General features: G+C 56.1%; 1 protein-coding gene across 14 annotated transcripts in view; it reads right to left on the bottom strand.

The window, feature by feature from the left end:
* The window catches only part of JADE2 (jade family PHD finger 2), a 51,770-nt gene that overhangs the window by 13,372 nt on the left and 18,394 nt on the right, over positions 1 to 20,004 (bottom strand). For all 14 annotated transcript variants that reach the window (XM_025861003.2, XM_025861008.2, XM_025861000.2 and 11 more), the window contains 6 exons: positions 14,680 to 14,837; positions 10,093 to 10,253; positions 9,188 to 9,399; positions 7,863 to 8,030; positions 6,146 to 6,262; positions 4,512 to 4,976 (listed from right to left, as the gene is read on the bottom strand). In XM_025861003.2, coding sequence (XP_025716788.1) covers positions 4,512 to 4,976; positions 6,146 to 6,262; positions 7,863 to 8,030; positions 9,188 to 9,399; positions 10,093 to 10,253; positions 14,680 to 14,837 — 1,281 coding nt within the window. The remainder of the gene's footprint in view (positions 1 to 4,511; positions 4,977 to 6,145; positions 6,263 to 7,862; positions 8,031 to 9,187; positions 9,400 to 10,092; positions 10,254 to 14,679; positions 14,838 to 20,004) is intronic.

Genomic DNA, 20,004 nt, shown 5'->3' with positions numbered 1-20,004 from the left:
CTGAATGGGGGTGAGGAGAGCAGAGGGGCAGGTTGGGCTCCCGGCTAGTTATCTTGAGCTAGACTGGACTAGTGTTGAGGCTTCTGTGCAGACTAGGGAGGTTGTGAGGGGAGCAGGCTTGGACCTGGGTGTGCTGGGCATGAGATACTGGAGCTCAGAAGGGAGATGGGGGCTGGACCAGCCTCCTGATGGGGAGCAGAGCCGTGGAGCCGAGTACTGAGAGGTCAGCCCAAGTGTGCTGAACTGATGACCCTGGGGCCAAGGAGTACTCACAGAGGGAGCGGGAGAACTGGGGTACTAAGGGAGGATGTGGTCAGTGTCCACAAGAAACATATTTTAAGACCAAAGGTATGTTTGACAGTGGCCACCATGGCTGAGAAGGCTAGAGGATGAAGATGGAGAAGTGGCCACTAGACGTAGGGAGATGGAGGCTGTTGGTGGCCCTGGTGGATGGTTCTGGAATACGGTGGTGGCAGGAGCTCTGCCAGAGTAGGAAGCAAGGAGGAGCGAGCAGCGAGGGAGGACAGGAAAGGAGATAGGGATGGGGGTGGTAGAGGGTCCCAGGACTAGAGGAACATGGGGAGGGAGGATGTGTTTTCAGAGATGAGAGAAGGAGACACAGACTCGAATCCTAGAGCCTGAGCGGGCCTGAAGGGAAGGATGACTCCCATGCTCACGCAGGGTGCGTGCTGCGGGGAGGGGGACGGGGAGGAAGGGCGGAGAGCCGATACAGAGGGCTCTAGGGCCCCGAAGTTGGAGGGGTCCGGTCTGAGGCACAGGAAGTGAGGTTGAGGGCTGAGAAGGGGGAGCCCTGAGTGAGGTGAAGCAGGGGTGCAGACAGGCAGTGGGCTGGGGTGCCCAGAACATCCCAGAACAAGGCTGGCTGACAAGAGCCTTGGGGGGGCTCACCTGCTGCTCAGCACAATGGGATTGCTACCGGGGGAGGCTCCACTAGGTACATGGCCTTCACACAAGGGCAAGGGCTCAGGCAGCAGGCCACACGGGGTGGGGCTGAAGAAAACGGGACAGTGAAGGGTGGGGAGCAGGGGGAACAGAGCAGGGAGACAGGAGGCGGTGAGCAAGCAGGGGGATTTGAGGGTGCAGGGTTACTGACGAGGCAGCAGGGTGAGGTGGTGCCCAGGTTTCAGTGGGGTGAGCACACGAATGGGTTGGCAGTGTCCTAGAGATGGGAGACAGAGGGGCTGAGGGGCTGTAGCTCTAGAGGCCAAGGCAGGCTTTGGTGAGAGGCCAACGGGAACACAATCCAGGCCCTGAGGACAGAGGAAATGGGGTATGACCCACTTGACAAGGAAGCGGGTGGGTGGCGAGTGTGGGGGAGGGCAGGCTCTTCTCCATGGGAGAGAATCAGAAATGTGGCCTCGGGGTGATCCCACAGATCTATGCTCAGGGAGGGGTGTGTATGTCTGAGAGCTGCTCCCACCCTCCCCAGCCAGGTCATGCTCTTGAGTCAACTCCGGGTAACCAGATCCAGAGGAACCACAGGCATCGAGCCCCGCGCAGCCCAAGCCTCCGGCACGGTTGCTAGGGGACACCAGCTCGGCGTTGGCAGGCTGCTCATCAGCGCTGCAATTTTTGTGTCAGCTGTGAATAACTCTGGGAGCCGGCGGTGGCCGTGCCTTCCTGAGCGGCCCGCTGGGGCCAAGGCCTGCGGCTGAAATTTTAGGACAACACATCTTCCAGGCTGACCATGAAATGGGACTTGAGGCTAGTGGCGGCAGCCTGGCCCTGGCTTCTGCTTCTCTCAGCAAAACCCCTGCCTGGCCCCGGAGGACACGGCAGTGAGGGAGGGTGCCCTGTGATTCCTCCCCAGGGCCTTGCCCTGGGCCTGCGCGCTCAGTCCTCCGTGGAGCCCCTCTCCAAGCGGCCCACTCAGAGTTGTTAAGAGCCAAGCAGCAACAGTAACCATGACGAAGGGCAGAGGTTGCTGTACTCCCACCTTCGCGGCGACGCCAAGGTCAGTTGGCTCCTTATTCCCATTTTACAGAAAGGAAACTGAAACTCAGAAGGCACAGAGCTGGGAAATGCTGGAACTGGATGCAAACCCAGGCTGCCCAAGGCTTCTGTCTCAACCCCCACCCTGCCTCCCGGATGGATTTGGCCCAAGCTGGCCGGATGCCCAGGCAGAGGCTGGGTCCTTTCGGCCGTTGGCACTGGGCCACGGCCGGGCCACCAACAGCCATGGGTCTTTGCAGAGAGCCTCCCCTGTGGCAGAGCTCTCAGCCCTGCTCCCTCCTGCAAGCCACCAACTCAGGGCTGTGAAAGGCCCTGAGGCGAGACCCAGAGGGCATCAGGCTGGCTTCTCCTCTCCTCTGCCTGCCAGGGCCACGCACTCACTGCACTCCCTCGCCTTGCTCTCGGCTCATGCCCGCCAGTCCAGCTCGGGGGCTGCTGGAGGACGAGTGGGCTTGTTCACACCTGACTTTGGAGGGCTCTGTCCCCTTCCCAGAGGCATCTGCATGGCAGCTCTGGCTGCCTGGGAACCTGCTTGCATCCTAGCTTTTGACCTTGGCTCCCTGCTACAGCTGTACCAGCTGACAGTGAGGTCGAGAGGCTGGGGAGACTGACGAAGGGATGCTTTTGCTCAGAGAGTGTACAGAACAGGAGGTTAAGCCAACAACTCTCCTTATGACAAACCCTGCCCCCCCACCCCCATTCAGGTCCAAATTCAAGTCAAACCCTAGAAAACACACATTTCCCTAGGACTCCCTGTCATTCATCTTCCCGAGCCCTAGTTTTCTCATCTGCTCATTAAGGCCAGGAGGAACTACTTTGTCTCTTTTTGCAGGATGATGATTAAATAAGTCACCCCACCCCCTGGCCTCCCTACACTGCCTAGCTGGAGCCAGACCAGCACAGACCCTAGGGAGGTCAGACCTGAGGGATCATTTGGGAAAGGAGCAGGAGTAAAAGCAGGGTGTTTGCGCTGGAGATCTGGAGGGTGCAGACTCAGGGTGGCCTGAGGACAACTGTGGAGGCAGCTCTGGTGTCTGAAAGTACTCCATGTTCTCACGTACCTGATGCCACTGCCACGAGACAGGACGCTGGGCTGCCCAGGAAGTGATGGCTACGCTGGGCTGCCCAGGAAGTGATGGCTACAATGTAGATGGGCCTTGCCCTCTGGCCTGGCTGGAGCCAGGGACATCTGCCGTCCCCACTCTCCACCTCCCCCTTCTGACCTACTGGCAGGCCAGCTGCCAGGCTGTAAGCTCCCTCCCAGGCTGGTGGGGTCATTTCCCCTTGACCGGGGCTCAGAGTAGAGGAGTTCGGGCAAGCTGGGTCCAGATTCAGTGCCTCCACCTTTTGTTCCTCCCAACACAGCACAACACCTGCCAAGCTCTTCTACCCATTTTACAGACTTGCCAACAGAGATGGACCTAAGCCAAGCAGCTGCCTCAGGTCACACAAAGCCCCCTGAACGTGTCCACGCAGGGTTGCCTCCTAACAAGGCCTGGGGTAAGGGCAGGCAAGGGTGTCTGTGCCATGCACAGAGGACACTATGACGTGATCCCATGTGCCCTGGAACCCTGGGACTGAATGCCCCGAAGAGGAGAGGCCAGAACAGCACCTGCGGTTCAGAGACCATCCCGTTTCATCCTTGGGTTGCCTCCAACTTTCGCTAGAGGTAACACAGTGGGAAAGAAGAGTCAAGTTCGAGGGCATACCCCACAGAAGGTGGAACCACCACACCTCTTTTCTGGACGAGCAGGAGGGACTGGAAGCTTTGGGGGGGCCTCCATGGTCCAGGAAAGCAACTCTCATTATCCCTCAACCACCACAGCTCACCCCAAGGCCATGGCATCTCCTCATCTGACTCAGCTCCCAGAACTACCCTCTTGCACCAAGCCAAGACGGCTTGGTCTCCTAGCACACAGCTGGGGGGTTTGGGTCACCCATCCACTGTAGGCCCCGTGATTCCTTCCCCAGGCTGAGTGTCTGGAAGTTGCAGCCACAGAGGGACAGTCCCTGCTTAAAACATTCCGCAGTCTCCACACACATCATGGCCCACCCACTGACCTTTCTCCTTCTACTCCACACAGGCCACTGTGACTCCGGCCCGCCTGTATGCGCCCACGCCCCTTAACACCGGTCTTCCCTGCCCTGGCCCAGCACACGCTTGTTGGGTTGATTCAACTTGCTGTGATTCCCAGTTCCCCCTCGGCCTCTGACTCCAAGCAGAAGCTCATGTGCTGGGAACAGGCATGGCCCACAGAGGCCACAAATGGGGAGAGAGGCCAGTAGACACTGGAAGCCTGGGTCGTGCCCCAGCTCTGATGCCCTCCAGCCTCAGGACCCTGGCAGGGGCCCCCCACTCTTCAGGCCCACAAAAGGGTAGGGACAAGAGGCGCTCGGAGACCCCAGGGCGAGATGCTTCCCTGTTCTGCACAGTATCAGATACCCCCACCCTGTCAGAGACCGGGAGGCCCTCAGCCCCCGAGCCAGAGCGCCCGCGAGGCGGAGAGGCGCCCGGAGGCGGTGGCGGGGGCACTCACCCTCTCCAAGTCCTGCCGCAAGTGTGTGAAGAGCTTGAGGCGGCGGTACAGGACATCCTGCTCCTGCTGGGCCAGGTTGTCCACCTCGTCGGTCTTGGGGGTCAGCAGTGGCTGGTTGGCATTGGCTTTCCTCTTCAGCTTCCAGTACTGGTAGATGAAGTCAACCAGCGCCTCGGCCAGCTCCAGCCGCTCAGCCACCTCGGCCGGCTCCACCAGCTCGTAGAAGTCCTCCTCCAGCTGCTGCAGCCGCTGCTTGCGCACGGTCACCTTCTCCAGGTCCTCGCCGGCAGGGGTCGGCTCCGCGGGGTCGGAAGTGGGCTCCCCCCGAGGGCCCCCGTCACTGTGCTCCTGGCAGAACGACTTGAACTTGACCTCGTCGTTGTCTGCTAAGATAGTCCGCATTTCCAGGCCATGGTCAAAGGCGCACGTGACGTGGAACGCTGTGACGCAGGAAGGCATGGAACACTGGAGGGAAAGGAGGGAAGGGTCAGGCATGAGGGGAGTCCTGCTAGGAGGGAAGAGGTTCCACCGAGAATCGAGGCTGCTGGTGAGACCCGACCCACAATGGTACGGACTGGCAACATCCTGTGGGTATGGAGGGAGCTCTGGGTAAGTGGAAAGGGGGAACTGTGGGGGAGCCTGAAAGGAAATGGGGCTCAGCACCATATACATCCTGGGGAAAATGAGCAGTCAGGAGATTTTGACAACCCTTGGGGATAAGCTGCATTACTGTGTGGGCAAAATGACTCTGCAACAACAGGCATCAAAAGAGGCTGGTGATGGGTCACTGCCTCCCTTCTGCAACGTGATCTAAGATGGGGAGTTGTGCGCCACCTCTATCCTCTAGGAAGAGGGGCTGGAAGTGGACCCCCTTCCTTCTCTTGCCCAGGCAGCTGGTGCCAACTCAGGGCTGGCTCCTCTCTCCCAGCCTTGGATGATGACTGTGGGCAGCTGATAAATGTTTCAGCAATACCCCACCCAACTATTAATCAACATTTAGACTGCACTCACAAGTCATTTTGAAAGTCTTGAGGAAGACAAAGAATGACCCCCCACTTTCCAACCCAAAGACCAGTAGCACCACATCATCGGGGAACCTGCTGATAAAGCAAATTCTCAGCCCATTCCAGACCTACTGAGTCAGGACCTCTGGGGATAGGCCCAGCAATCTGTTTTAACAAGCCCTCCAGGTGCTACTGCTGCACACCAGAATCTGGGAACCACTGCTGTGGACAGACTGCTAGAGCCCTGCCCGGTATGGGCTCAGCTGGAGTAGAAGTGTTTCCTGCCCCTCCCACATGTTATGTCTGATGTCAGAAGTGAGGTCCATGTGTTTATTAACCCCAAAGATAGTCGCTCTTGGGGAAAACCAGGGCATGGTGGCACGGTGAGCCTTTGTTCCCAGGGCATATACCCCATGCCTGGAGGGGCTGGGGATGGAAGAATGTCCCTCGGTGGGGGTCCTGAGTCTGGCTACGGTACCAGGCCTCCACGGTGCCTCTGTCTGCAGCACCATGGGGACAGGGGGAGTGGGGTGGCAGCTGCCTGTTTTCCACAGCATCCCAGATGCACCCCTCTCTGTGGCTGAGCCTGGCATGAGTCCCCGGGCAGCCGCAAGGTGAAGGGCCTTGTACCTGGATGCAGGTGCCTGTGCACTCCTTGCAGAGGTTGCAGGACAGAGCCCAGCGGCTGGCTGGGATATGCGAGATCTTGGTGATGGGCTCCATCTTCTCTGGACACCCAATGCTGACCTGGGCAGGAGACAGGGAGCAGCTGCGTCAGACCTCTCCTCCCCCGCTCGCTTCTAGGGATCCCCCAAATGGGAGCTGTCTGCCGAAACCAGGTAGGGGGCACACAGGGCCATGGGAGAGGCCCTGCATCCCAAGACCTTCCTGACTCTCCCAAGCTGACCAGGAAGTGAGTGCGTTGGTGTTCGCTCACCTGTGACTAGTTTTGTTTGTGACTGTATAACAGAGTGTGCATCAGGCCATGTAACTGTGTGTGTGTGTGTGTGTGTCCGTACGCCGTGGTGGTGTGGGCCCTGAGGCAGCGAGGCCTCAGTGTGTGTGTGGGTTAGGTGTGTATGCATGCAGACGCACACACAGATGAGTACATGCAGCATCCCCATGTCTTCTATACCTCACGCCTTCGTTACTAGAACCTTTGGAGTTCTTATTAGGACATGAGTTTATTTAGTTTATGTTTCTGGGCAGCAAGTAAAGGCCCCAAGGCAGCATCTCTTCTCCTCCAGGGCCTGCCTGGCCAGTGGGGATGTGCCTTTGTTCAGCCCTGCCTGTCCCTCCTACGGGGACGAGCCAACAACCATACTTAAGTCTCCTGGGCACACAGCCCACCCCTCAGCCCGAGGATACATCTGCCTCCCCACTGCCCATGCCTGAAAATGGAAGAAGGGCTCCTGTTCAGAGGTCCTAAGCCAAAGGGCCCCCATGGTGGGGCAGGGTCCTTACTGGTTCTGTCTCTGAGGTGCCCAGTCCAGGGAACACCCAGAGATAGTCCCAGCTTTCAAGAGGCTGCTCTGGGAGCAAGAAACCACTGTCAACGCAACCATGATGACCACAGAAGCCTACAATGCGGGGGAGGGGGGGTCCCTGCAAGAACCTTCAGACTGGAAACCCATGAAAGGGAGGGGCCCCTGCTGACAGGGCCACCTGGCTTGCTTGCAGGCACAGGCGGCATCGGAGGGGGGCCACGTTCCCAGCTGGGGCACACAGCGGGCCTGGGGCAGAAACTCTGGTGAACGATAGCATTTCCTATTTCAAATAGAACACGATGACCTTCCAGGAGCCCAGCGCCCTGGTGACTTAACTCACAGGGGGTGGGCCTAGCGTGTTACCCATGGGCCCCCTCCACGTAGACTCAGACCCAGGCCAACCCCTCCATCCCAGCCACAGCCATGGTAGCAGACCCACCACCCACTTCTAATTAGCTCTCTGCCTGAACGCCTGATTTCCTTTTCAGTCAACGGCTTATTTTTGTTTTAAGCAAGGAGCCTGACGTTGGTTGGAACCACTGCCTGGATTTGGAAGGACCCACAGCATGCTTCCCCCTCTGCTCTGCTGCCTGACTTCTGCTCAGCTCTCAGACTTAACCACCTGGATCCCCCAGGGGCGCAGAATCCCACCTACCCATGGAAACCACCACCTGAGTTCTAGCCAAGACCACAGGCACAGCTCTCTGCGCGTCGCTGCCTCAGTTCTTCTCAGGTGCCACACGTGAGATATCCCTTTTTATGGGGGCCTGTCACCTTCTTCCCCAGTGCTCTACTCCCTGAGTTCTGGGCTCCATGGAGACCCACTTCCCCAGGGTCGCCCCCTGCCTCAATCTGCCCACCTCAGGAATCCACAGAGCGCAGCTGACGTGCACCCACTTGGTCCCGCTTCTGGTGGGCTTCAAGGCTCCTCCTCGTTTGGGGCAGAGCAGGCACTTTGGCTGGACACCCAGGGCACACGTCCGGCACAGCCAGCTGCCCGTGGGCACCTTGAGGATCCCGTAGCATGCCTGGGGAGAGAGCAGGGCGGTCACCATCGACATCCGGTCAGGAGTCAGCTGCACACAGCCCCGGCCCCAGCCCGAGCGAGAAGCTACAGATCCCCACTGCGAGCAGGCTCTGGCAAGGAGGCCTCCACAGGGATTCTAAGGCAAAGACTCCAGTCCTCTGCCGAAGGGCTCAGCTCTGCCCTCTGTTGGGAGGGAAGTCACTTTGGCCAGAGGTTCCTAATAAGTGCTGGACTTCAGAAGTGTCCATGAACTCCCAGAAGTTGGACACAAATTTGGGTTTGTATGCTGCTTGAGGACAACGGCCTGAGCGTTTTTCTTTTTTCACAGGGATTTGTGAAGGAGGCTCCTCCTAGTCATGCCTAAGGCTTATGGACCTACGAGCTACTGGGTATAAGGGATATGAATGAATGAGGGGTCCACGGTCTCTGAGCTCCCCGGAAGCTATTCCAGCAGCAGTGGCTAAGAAGTTGTGTGTGTGCTCAAAGTCAGGGCTAGAGTGGGTCCACTGGGTTCCAGTGAAGTCCTCTGCAAACAACGCCCAGCGATGCCCAAAACCTGGGAGGTTTGGGGCCCAAGATCAAGGGGGGGGGCATGCCAGGCAACACGCCTGGTAGATAAGATCAGTAGTGGTAAATACTTACAGTCTGTACTATACTGTGCTAAGCAAAGAACTCCTAGGAAGTAAGTGAAACCTCCCAACAACTTATTTTTATTTAGAGCTGAGGAAATAGAGGCCCAGAGAGGTTAAGAAATTACCCAGTTTCTTATTGAGTAATTCTTATTCAAACTGTGCCCTGCCGCAGTTTGAAATCAGGCAGCCTGGCTCCAGGCTTTGCTCTCCATCCCGGCATGGCGCGGCCTCTTTCTAAGTTCAGGTCGGAGAGGAGGGGCAGGGGAGCAGGGTGTTCAGCGGGGAGCCTCAGAGGGAAGCCCCCAGGACAAGGATGGAAAGACCACCCAAGGGATATTTACTCAAGTCTGGCGGACAGCGCTGAGCCCTGGGGCACTCGCTCCATTCCCTTCCGCCTCCCTTGCCCTGCTTCTCAGGGGCCTGTGGCCGCACGGCTGGGGCCTTCCTATAGCCGGGATGACCAGCAGCCAGCAGCAGCCTGGCGGGGCAGCAGGTGAGGGTGGGGTGGGGCTGCGGGGCCGCCCACCTGGTGCACGCAGACGTTGCATTTGTCACAGAAGACCATCTCATTGCCATCTTCACCCTCGGGAGAGCGACACACATCACAGACGACGTCCTCATCATACTCGATGCCCAAGCCCTCCTGAGTCTCGATGGCCCGCACCATATTCTGGTGGCACAGGGTCTCTAGCTCCTCCAGCACACGCTCCAGTGTCAGCTCGTCTAGCTCGGGCCTCTCTGCGAGGACAGCAGGGGAGAGTGTTAGGAGCCTGGCTTGTCAGGACAGGTGTATGGCGGGGGCGGTCTCCACTCACGCACTGTGTGACCTGGGAAAATGCACCCACGGTCATGAGCCTCAGCGCCATCATCTGGAAACAGGATGGGCTGGACCGTTCAATCTCAGAGACCCCTGGGGGCTGGTCCCGGGGCTCTGACTTTAGGCGGCCTGCTTGTGACCACACACGTGTGTACATGCAGATAACATGATAGGATCTCTGGGGTGCAGCTGTATGCATGGGGAATTCACTGCCTGAGCTGCGTGTATGGGGTGGGGGGGGAACTTCCTAGGACATGTTGGTGGGCTCCAGCTGGGAGGACCCTGCTAACTGACCCCGCGCCCCATTTGTCATCCTAACTTCACTTATGTGTTCACCTATTCTTCGTGTAATACTCAGGCTTACTAACAATATCCTCAAGAACTCTGCAAATGACAGGTTATTATTGCCCCGACCTGACAGCTACAGAACATGAGGCACAGAGACATCAAAGAAGTTCTCCGATCAGTAATGCAGTAGGGACTTTCTCTCATACCCATGCGGTGCCAAAGCCTCGTCGTGGCCACTGCCCTTCTGAGGGTGAGGATGCTGGCATTTGGAAGAAAACCCTGCCTGGCCTGCCCCCATCCCACTCTCAGCCTGGCAGGTCACCTACCCATCTCCTTGAGCTCCGAGTTGATGAGCTCCAGCCAGTAGGCATCAATCTCGTCCAGGTCATAGCGGCTGCCCCCAGGCCAATCAGGCTGGGAGCCCTCACCAAGTTCAGAGCTGCTAGGGGACACCTGGGTAGGGGGGCCTTCCAGCGGTGGGAGGATCCTAGGAAATCAAGAGAGAGTATCATGAGGGGAGGGACCCTCAGCCTGCCACCTTCACTGGGTCTGGGGGCCACCAGTGAGCTGGCCAGCTCAGCTGAGGAGCTGGTGGGCAAGTGAGATGTGAGACTTTGAGGTCACCTCCTTACACTACCTCGTCCTGCCTGCCCACCCTGCAGAGACTCAAAGGACTATGGGAGAGGAGACCAAAGGGCAGAATGTGGGTTGGGGGTGGGTGCTGACCCATTATCCTACACATCCCATAAACATCCATCCTGCCCAGAGGACACCTCTACTGGTCCTCCCATGAGGGCATCTGGGCTTAGCTAATGCTCCAGGATCCAGATCTGCCCTGCCCGGGGCTGTATCAGAGGCAGTCCACGTGCTCTCCTGGGCAATGCTCAGTTGGGATAGAGTCAGCAAGACTTCAGGTCCTTCAGCATTCCCCTCAAGGTCAGGGGGACGCCAGGGATTGTCCCTACGTGCCCGCAAGGTGGGGAATTAGAAGGGGTCTTACCTGGGGACAGTGTTGCAGCCCAGGGTGGCCCTTTCCACATTCTCTGTGGTCTCCCTCTCCAGAGGACATTGTGTCTCCTACACATCTTATCATTCCCTCCAGATACGATGTAACCTGAGCAGTCAGGTCTCTCACTGTGGTGCCCCCACCCTCAGTGTAAGATGGAGGCCTCCTACCCTGGATATAAGGATGTACATGCCTACTACAGCCCTAGGATCATACTCCAGCTCAGCCCTCCCTTGGGCCACGGCTCTCCCTGGGGCAGCTCGGAAGGGTCCTGGCTGCAAAATGTGGACTCAAAGTCCTGATCCACTATTTTCTTTTTAAGTAAACTCTACCCCCAACGTGGGGCTCAAACTCGTGACCCCAAGATCAAGAGTCACATACTCTACCGACTGAGCCAGCCAGGCGCCCGCCCCCCTGACCGACCTCTCAGTGTGCGATCTGAACAAGCTGCTGTAACTTCTCTGTGCCCTGGGACCTCATTCAAAAAAATAAGCTAGCAATAATAGTACTTACCTTCTATGGCAGGTAAGGGTTAAATGGACGAATACGCGTAAACTCTGACAACAGTGCCTGCCACACAGTAAGCACTGTAGGTGTCTGAGTGCGTATTTTAAGTCCTCTGGATCTCACTCTACTCCTTCTGAAATGGAATAGGAGGGCTTTTTTGCCTTGGGAGGGCAGTTTCCCCTCTTGGCTCAGCTGTGTGCTGCCCTTGAGTTCCCGATGCCAGCTTTTCCCACCCCCCACCGGTTGCCATGGTTATTGCTGCGGAGCCTGGCTTCCATCTGGCCAGCCCTGCCAGGCCTGAGAGGCCCCTCACTTGCCCGAGAGGCCTCCTGGGGTCAAAGGCAGGGCTGCCGGGGGTTGTGACTCAGCGCAGACTGGGGAGGGGAAGGCAGGGTGGCCCAAAGACATGGCTGAGCTATGGGAGGACTCCCCGGCTCCAGGGTGGGCCCCGCGTGTCAGCCAGAGGGGCAGGAAGGATGGAGGAGACAGGGAGGCAAAAATGGCCTCCAGACCAGGAGGGGAGGGTCAGAGGGAGGTTGAGGGGCGCAAGGAGTGAGGGAAAGTGCTTGGTGCCACGTGGGAGGCCCAGATCAAGGAAGACCTCAGGTAAGGACAAATGGTGTGACTCCCTCCTGTAAAATAGGTCATTCCAAATGGATGCAGTACTCTTAGCGCTCCAAAATCCCCCGAGGGTCTTATTGGAATTAACACATTCTTTCAAAAACATAGATTAATTTTGTCTTGACTCTGCTTTGTTTGTGCCCCCAGCGTAGGCTCAGTCAGGTTTTGGATATAAGCTTTGTCCCACCACCTACCGGCCTCACTGCCTACACCTGTATGGTCAGTCAGCTGCCCCCTGGCCAGACCTCTTGGGGCCAAGATCACGTTCCTTTCTTTCTCAGAGACTCTAGGGTTCGGGGGCTTACACCAGAAAAGGCATTCCCTGTGCTTCCTGGGGCCCTCATCTTCATCTGTGACACCGCTTCTGGCCCTGGCTCTGGCAGAAGCTATCCTACCAGGCGTGCGCTGACCTGACCCTAGGCCAAGGACTCCGTCTCAACTGTAGCCAGCAGGCCAGAGGTCAGCTGGAGGAAGTGGATGGCTCGGCTGGCACCTGGGGGAGGGTCTCTACTCCAAAAGATGACACCTACAACCAGAGGTTGGTTTTGCCTTGGGTTGAGTCTTTTGGCCACACAGAGAGGGAGCAGCATAGACCATCACTCAATTCACAATCAGGGGGTGAGACAGGTTCTCGTTACCCAGATAAATTTCAGACCGTGAGGTGGGCAGACCTGCCCACGGGCCAGGGAAGACTGGAGGAAAAGGGGGAGGCGGAGGGGGCCGGGGTGGCAGCGGGGGGAGGGCGTCAGAGCCAGCATGCCGGTGTGATCGGGGCACGGGCTCTCTCTGGGCCTCACAGGGGCAACCTGGGCTTGTTCTCGTGGCTTGTGACTTCCTGGCCCAGCCCCCTAGGCCCTGGCGGTCATGCAGGGAATTCCCCAGCTTCCTCATCTATCATATCAGGACAGTAAGATGTACTTTTAGAGCTGGTATGCTAATTAAATGAGAAGATGAACGTAACAGGCTCAGCCCAGCAAATTCTCGGGAGAGCTGCTGTAACAATTCTGACTGGGCTGGCTGGTGCACTGGCTTGCAGTGGGAGGTGCCCAGAGAGATGGAGGGACTGGGCTGGAGGGAGACAAGGGAGCCTTCTCCAAGAGACAGCCGTCCCTGCCTCTAGTCTGTCCTCTCCAGAGAGCACGGATAGGCCAGGAATGCCTGGCTCCTGTCAGCTTAGAGCAGCCGTGCATATGCGGGGAATGCACCTCGTTGAGCTCAACGCGTGCTCTCCTCTTGATGTCAACAGATAAAGCACTGCGCCGGCAGACAGAAGCCACGTTACTGGTGTGGAAGCATCTGCAATTAATTACCCAGGCCACTGGATATTTCCGGAACCACCTGACACTGACATCAAGGAGGGAGGACAGACAGCTGGGCCAAGCCTCATCAGGACTCACCTCTCTGCCCGGCTGCTGGCCTGTCCCGCCCCTTCGCTGCCCTGGGCCCTTGCCACGTGTATTCGCATTTAATCCCCACTACACCATTAGGCTGCTACTGTCATTAGTCCCGTTTTACAGAGGAGAAACCTGGCTCAAATAGGTTAGTAATAGTTCTTTAGTCTGCCTAGATGAAGGTATGAAACCGGCTAGGAGCTTAACCTATGTTTAGAGAATACATTCCCTCTGCAAACCCCACATATTCTCCCTTTCAGAGAACCCTAGAGTTCCCCTGATCCTCAGAGGGCCTGACACCAAGAGCTGGCAGGCACTCAGCCCTCCGGAGCCACAAGATGAGCCCTGCCCAGCACCCAATCCTCACAGAGCACCTAAGGAGGGTTCAAGAGTCTGATTTGCCTCTGTAATCCCATGCCCAGCACAGGCCTGGCACCAGCTGGGCACTGGGGGTCTCTGAGCCACTCACAGGTGTGGCTGCCAGCAAGCAACGGTGCCAATGTCAAGCGTGACGAAGGCTGCAATCTTTGCCCCAGACCTGGTCAAAATGCACCTAACCGAGAGCCACGGGGCTGCCAAGGCCAAGTGTGCTGCTGGGCCAGGGAGGCCAGGACATCGGGTCCCTCAGCCCAGAGACAAGATTTAGGGATTTCCCAGGGTGCAGAAAGCAGCACTTGGCTAAGCTCTGTCCCTGGAGGCAAGGGCCATGGCCAAGATGCACCAGGGGTCTCTCCAATCCGCAAGACCAGAAGGCTACAAAGCCTAGAGAGGACGCACCCTGACACAGCCCTGATCCCTGGCAGGGAACCCTCCTGAGGGTGGTCACAGCTTCTGCTTCCTGAGCATCTGCTGTGTGCCAGCATTCAACTCCCTCCCACTCAGAACTCCTTAAAAAGGTTTAAGAAGTCAACAGCATGGCTTATCCCTGTCTTAGAGACTATTTAGAAGCCTGGAGATTTCCCTGATAAGATCTGCTCATGGGAGGCAATCTGGATTGACATCAAGCTAATCCATGGCCATTTTCTACCGAGCGCTGGTGTGTGCCAGGCCCTGCACCAAGCGTCTCCCATGCGTCGCTGCCCTTGTCGTCTCGACCACCATACGAAGTAGGTGGTATTGTTACCACTCTCCTTTCACAGACAAGGAAACTGAGGCCCAGGATATTACATTTCTGGCCCAAGGTCCCAGGGAATGGGAGTGGCAATCTGAACCCAAGCCATCTGGCTCTAGAGCTGAGCCCAAGCCCAGGCCCTCAGCCTCAAAGGTAAACTGCCAGTATTTCTGGAATTTTTCAGTGGTTGATGGGACCAAAGAATCTAAGACGGAATAGAGGGAGGCTACAAAGGCCCCCTGCCCCGGCCTCCCCGGTTTAGGGCCCCCTGGCTTACCTCACCACGGGCTCTGGAATGGCCTCTGCCCCTGCGGGCACCTGCACGCCCTTCTCCCATTCCTGTCGCCACGGGTCCGCCAGGATGTAGTAGTCATCCGGGCTGAGCTGGCAGGAGTCTGGGATCTTCATGGCTGTGATCAAGTCTGTCCGGAAGACCTGTCAGGAGCAGGAGAGGAAAAGAGTGCCTCAGGGGGGTCTGCTCCACAGCCAGGGCAGGAAGACGCAAAGGCAACCTGAGTGGGCTTTCTGCCCACTTACTTAGGAGTGAGAAGCCGAAGCCAAAGGAAATCATGACAATGACACATCTTCTCTGAACTCAGCACAGGGCTCTGCACACAGGAGATGTTGGGTAAACGCGCTGAACTGAATTCACCTGTGTTCTGATCTGTTCAAGGACAGAGCTTGAAGGACGGATGGGAGTGGACCTCAGAGGGAAGGGGAAAAAGGAAACACTAGACTGCAGAAAGGCTTCTGTGAAGGCATTACTGCCACTAAGGGACTGACTGCTCACGGCATTTCCACAGGTTTAGAATTATGTTCCTGCTCGAGGGGAGGTGCGAAGGAGGGCAGGCCACCAACCCCAGGCGAAGGAAAGGCCAGGACCTTATGTAAACAGCTGAGGGAGAGGCCAGGCCCCCACGCAGCTTACAGACAGCTTCCCGTGGGTCAGGGTCCCCAGCGTCCCTTAAGAACAAGGATACCGTGTCCCCTGCTCAGCCAGGGCAACACAGGGCCATCTTCTACGTGTGAGAGAGTAAGAGGAGGGTAGGGCTGCATTTTTTTCTCAGCCAAGCCCATCCAAATCTTCTCAGAGCCAGGCCATGAACGTGCGCACCCTCATGCTCTGGTTTTCTCCTGGGCAACGGCTCACTGGATGGTGTCTGTCCCCACCGACCCCCTCCGTATTCCCACCCCAGAACCATCTGCAAGCCCAGCCAACACCGGCAATGCCCCTCCCTCCCCACCGCCTGACCTCACTGTGGCCTCCCACAAAGGGCTGCTGCACGTCTTGGTAGCAGCTCCAGATCACTACATGACTTGTTTAGGCACCCACTTTCCCAGGGATTATCAAACGAGGATCACAAGTGGAGAAACCACTTCCAAGAGCACTGCAGGCCTCAGACCAAACGCCAGCAAATCTCTCCCTCCCCAGAAAAACCAGCTTCACTGGCCTTCCAGAGGCCCATGACCAACCCGGTCAGTGCTAACCTCTGCCTGCCAGGGGCCCAACTCACTGGCTGTGCGTGTCTCATTTGAATTGAGGGCCACAACAATGAGGAAACAACTGAAATGGGTGCACTAAGGGGACTCAAGGCAGCATCTTCCAGGAATCTAACTAACATTTGCATCTGGCTAGAGAGGGCCCCGGCTTGGAAAAGGTCAAGTTTCCTGAAGACTCTATTTGCCAACATAATTTAATTGTTAAGACTAACACCCTAACGTTTAATTAGGGTGCCAGTGTGAAAAAATTAAAATGAGATTACGATTAAATGCTAATTAAGCAGAAGATGAAATGCAGTGAAGATTTCACAGCCCCGATAATTTGCATATCTTATTAACAAGCGGTGAAGACGGCTGATACAAGAACACAAACTTGGGCAGTGGGTGCTTCTGTGCTGTTCTTCCCAAGTCTCCCTCTCCCGGCTTGGGCCTTTCCTAGCCGATGCCTCTGCAGAGCCCAGCAGGACTGGGGCTTGGTTATTTCCTTCTGGAGCTGAGGCGGGACCTGGTGGGGTGAACTGCCCCCACAGTGGCCTCAACAAGGCCTCAAGTTCTCCTGATCCCGCTAAACTAAGTGGGGTCCAGACCAAAGCCCTGTCCCTCTGATGCCACGGGAAGCCTCCCACCGGGGACAACCCGTCCTCTTGCCCCGGAAATCACCCCTTCACTACCGTCACTAAGCGCCCCTCCAGAGATGCACAGGTAAGTCTGAAAGCGAGTGCTGTTCCCTCATCCTGGGCTACCATATAAGCACCATCTCCTTCAGGATTCCCTTCCCGATCACCCTGACTCAGGGAGTGCCAAGTGTCGCACAAAGGCCCTTTCCACTCCGTCATCCCCCTCGCTTCCCAGCACTTACACCCCAACAGTTGACTGGTGTCCACCTGTTGCTATTTTTTTTTTTTTTACCACCTCCCCTCCACCAACCCCCCCACACAGCAATCCTGTTGTCTGCTACGTTCTCAGTGCCTGGCATGACCACTGCCACACAGTAAGTGCTCAGAAAATAGTGACTGAGAGAGTGAATGAATGAATGAAAGGGCCTCTCTGGGAAATTACCCGAGGAGTCGGAGGCCCCCAGCTGGCTCCTCCACAAGGAGGAGCTTTCTGAACTCCCATCAACAAGGTGAGGTACCTCGAGGATATACGTAGAGCTCCCCAAGCACAGGGACCTAACTAGAGCAACATGCAGCCTCTGGTCTGCAGGGCTTGAAGCCCAAGGACCAGTGCACTACCCAAGCTGGAGTCTGAGAGACCAGACTGTCAAGCCCCACCAGCAGCGGAGAGGTGGCCCTGAGCTAGGAACAGGTGTGGCGCTGAGAACTCAGCAGGAAGGAAGGGATCCCAGGCTCAACTGGATCAGAGAGATTTAGGAAGGAGAGGGAGAGAGGGAGGGAGGGAAGGGCAGGGAGGAGGAGAAGAAGAGAGGGGGAGAGGGAGAGGGAGGGAGAGAGAGAGAGGGGTAAGAGTCTAGCCCCAAGAGAGGTGCGTGTTTCATCCCAGGTCACTCAGGGAGCAGGTGGAAGACTGGACACAGGTGGCCCTTTGGGGCAGGGGACTGATGGAAGTGCAGGAACGGGAGCACCATCATGACGGTGGCAGCCAACAGAGAGCACCGTGTATCCGGTACCAGTCTAAGGGATGTTCTTGAATTGATTTAGTATTAGTCCCTACACCGCCTCTCTGAGGCCGATGCTGCCATCATCCCTATTCTGGGACTCTAACCTGAGGTTAGTTAAATAACCTGCACCAGGTCCTACATGTTAAAGGGGCAAAAGATCCCAGGCCACAAACTCTGGAGCCTACCAGCTCTCCTCCACAACCGGCCTGCCCCTTTTGGCTGCGTGCTCAATGCCCGTACCGAAGCCAAATCACATAGCTTCCCCAAAGGCTGGAATATGCAAATCAGATGGTGGCCTTTGCAAATTTCAAGCCCTTCGGTGGCTTTCCACCGGCTTCCCTCAGGCTGAGCTGCAGGGCCTGCCAGCCCCTGTGGCCACACAGGTACACATCAGTCTGTGGAGCACTTTTGACCCTTGGCACAGAGAGGCACCCTGCTGGGATGCTCTTCTCTCTTGCCAAAGTGGTGCCGGCCTGTTTTATCTTGGAGGGCTTGGTCCCGTCCACATCTGCTCTGGGAAACCTTCCCTGATCCCAGGCTGGGTTCTGGGCTTCCTCTGACCTCCCACTGCCCCTGTATTGGAATCGCCTGGTTTCTTACCATGTAGCCCCCATAAGAACGAGGTAAGCTCAGCTGAGGTCTGGCTGGGCCACAGGCTGGAGCCCAACAGTGCGCATGGGGCCTAGCACTTGGGAGGCGCTAAACAAAGGCTGAATGGCTCAAGAGCCTTCCACGGATCTGCCACCACTTTCCTGGGTTGCTGCCCAAGGCTACGTAGAGCTGGGTACTCTGTACCTTCCAAAGGAGCCTCTGTACATTTATATAAAACCTATCCACAAATATAGCAACCCAATTGTCACCCAAACATCCTTTTTATTTTAAACTGCCAGAGGTTAAACTTGAAAAAGGCTCAATTATTCTCCTAAAACACCTCTGAAATATTTATGAAAACTAAATAAAGAATAAAACGGACACTGATGAACCGGAGGCCTTACCATGGCTAGAAAAGTTGGAAGTTGGAAAACAAGTAGTTTTCTAAGAATGTGAATGTTTACTATTTTTTCTCTCTTATGGCAGAAAATGACAAATTGTCTTTAAAGGTCTGCTGCCTAGCAATCAAGTTCTGCTGAGCTGCTTGGGAGATGTTAATTGTAGCTTCTTCAAACAGTATGAAGAACGTTGAAAGGTCTAAAACTCAGATGTAATAACCAATCTGAGTGATGGGAAGCCAGTGCAGCTCCGGAAGGAGCTGACGACGCTGCTCTGTGCAGACGTAGGGACACGCGCATGGCCCTGACCTTCAGTTCCTCTTCCCGAGACTGAAGACAACAATCACAGAACAGTCTGTCTTGTTTTCCACACCTATTTCCCCAGGAACAACCCAAAACAGGCTCTGCCAGAAACTATCAGTGGAGTCTGACATGACCTCCAAAAGCAAAGCTAATGACCACAGGCAACTTTCCCTGGGCCGTGCACCGAGGTCTCGTACGTGATCACGAGATTTGTGGATGTCACCTGAGCATCTCATCCTGGGACCTTGGTGTCTGCTTCCTTTTCTCAAGGGTGAATTATTGTATCACAGCGTATTTCAGACCAAGAGACACCAAGAGGAGGTTTAGTCACTTAAGGAAAGGCTCCACCGCTGACCATAATTACAAAATAGGATTATTTGTGTAATTATTTGTCGGATGTCCATCTCCTCCAGTAATTCAGCTGAGGAGAAGTGGAGCCTACACGTGTCCTGTTTATCACTGGACCTGTCCGTGGCACCGTGCCTAGCATGCAGCAGGTGCTCAGCAAATCAATGAACGAGCCCCAGGATTTGTCTGAAGTAGGACTAAACTCTGAAACTTCCTGTCCTGCCTAGTAGGGAGAGTAGAGGCAAGAGGCTGGCCCCGAAGATTCCTCCAGGTGGACTTTAGGAATTGGTCTTGGTCAGGGTCTCAAAGTCAATGAAATCAGCTTTGGCCAAGACGGCCTCCCCTTGACCTCTGTCCACACTAGGAGTCCCAACATAAAGCTAGGACTGGCATCTTCCTCCGAATCCCCCTGAGGATGTTTGGGGGTCTGCCAAACGGAACTGCTACTGAGTATCTCATTTTAAATCACAATCGTTTTTTCTGAGCACTTCAATCTCATTAGAAACAAGCTAATTTTGAGAAGTAATTTTCCTGTTAAAACAGGTGCTATGCTAAATACTTGAAATATATATAATATACATGTATATATACACATAACCCCACCTAATCCATATTATCGCCATTTTACAGATAGAGAAACCGAGACTCAAAGAAGTAAACCACTTATTTGAGGTCTGCACTATATTTCAACCACTGCAAATTACTGCCTGGGAATCAGCCAGGTATTTCTTCTTTTTAAGAAATCTACCCTGGGGGGCGCCTGGGGGGCGCCTGGGTGGCTCAGCTGCTTAGGCGACTGCCTTCGGCTCAGGTCATGATCCTGGAGTCCCGGGATCGAGTC

This window comes from Callorhinus ursinus, unplaced genomic scaffold (genome assembly GCF_003265705.2).
Source record: "Callorhinus ursinus isolate GAN/ISIS: 27379988/994484 unplaced genomic scaffold, GSC_fseal_2.0 scaffold30, whole genome shotgun sequence".
NCBI lineage: Eukaryota > Metazoa > Chordata > Mammalia > Carnivora > Otariidae > Callorhinus > Callorhinus ursinus.
Note: the sequence above shows the minus strand (reverse complement) of the source record. Positions and strands in the feature narration are given on the sequence as shown.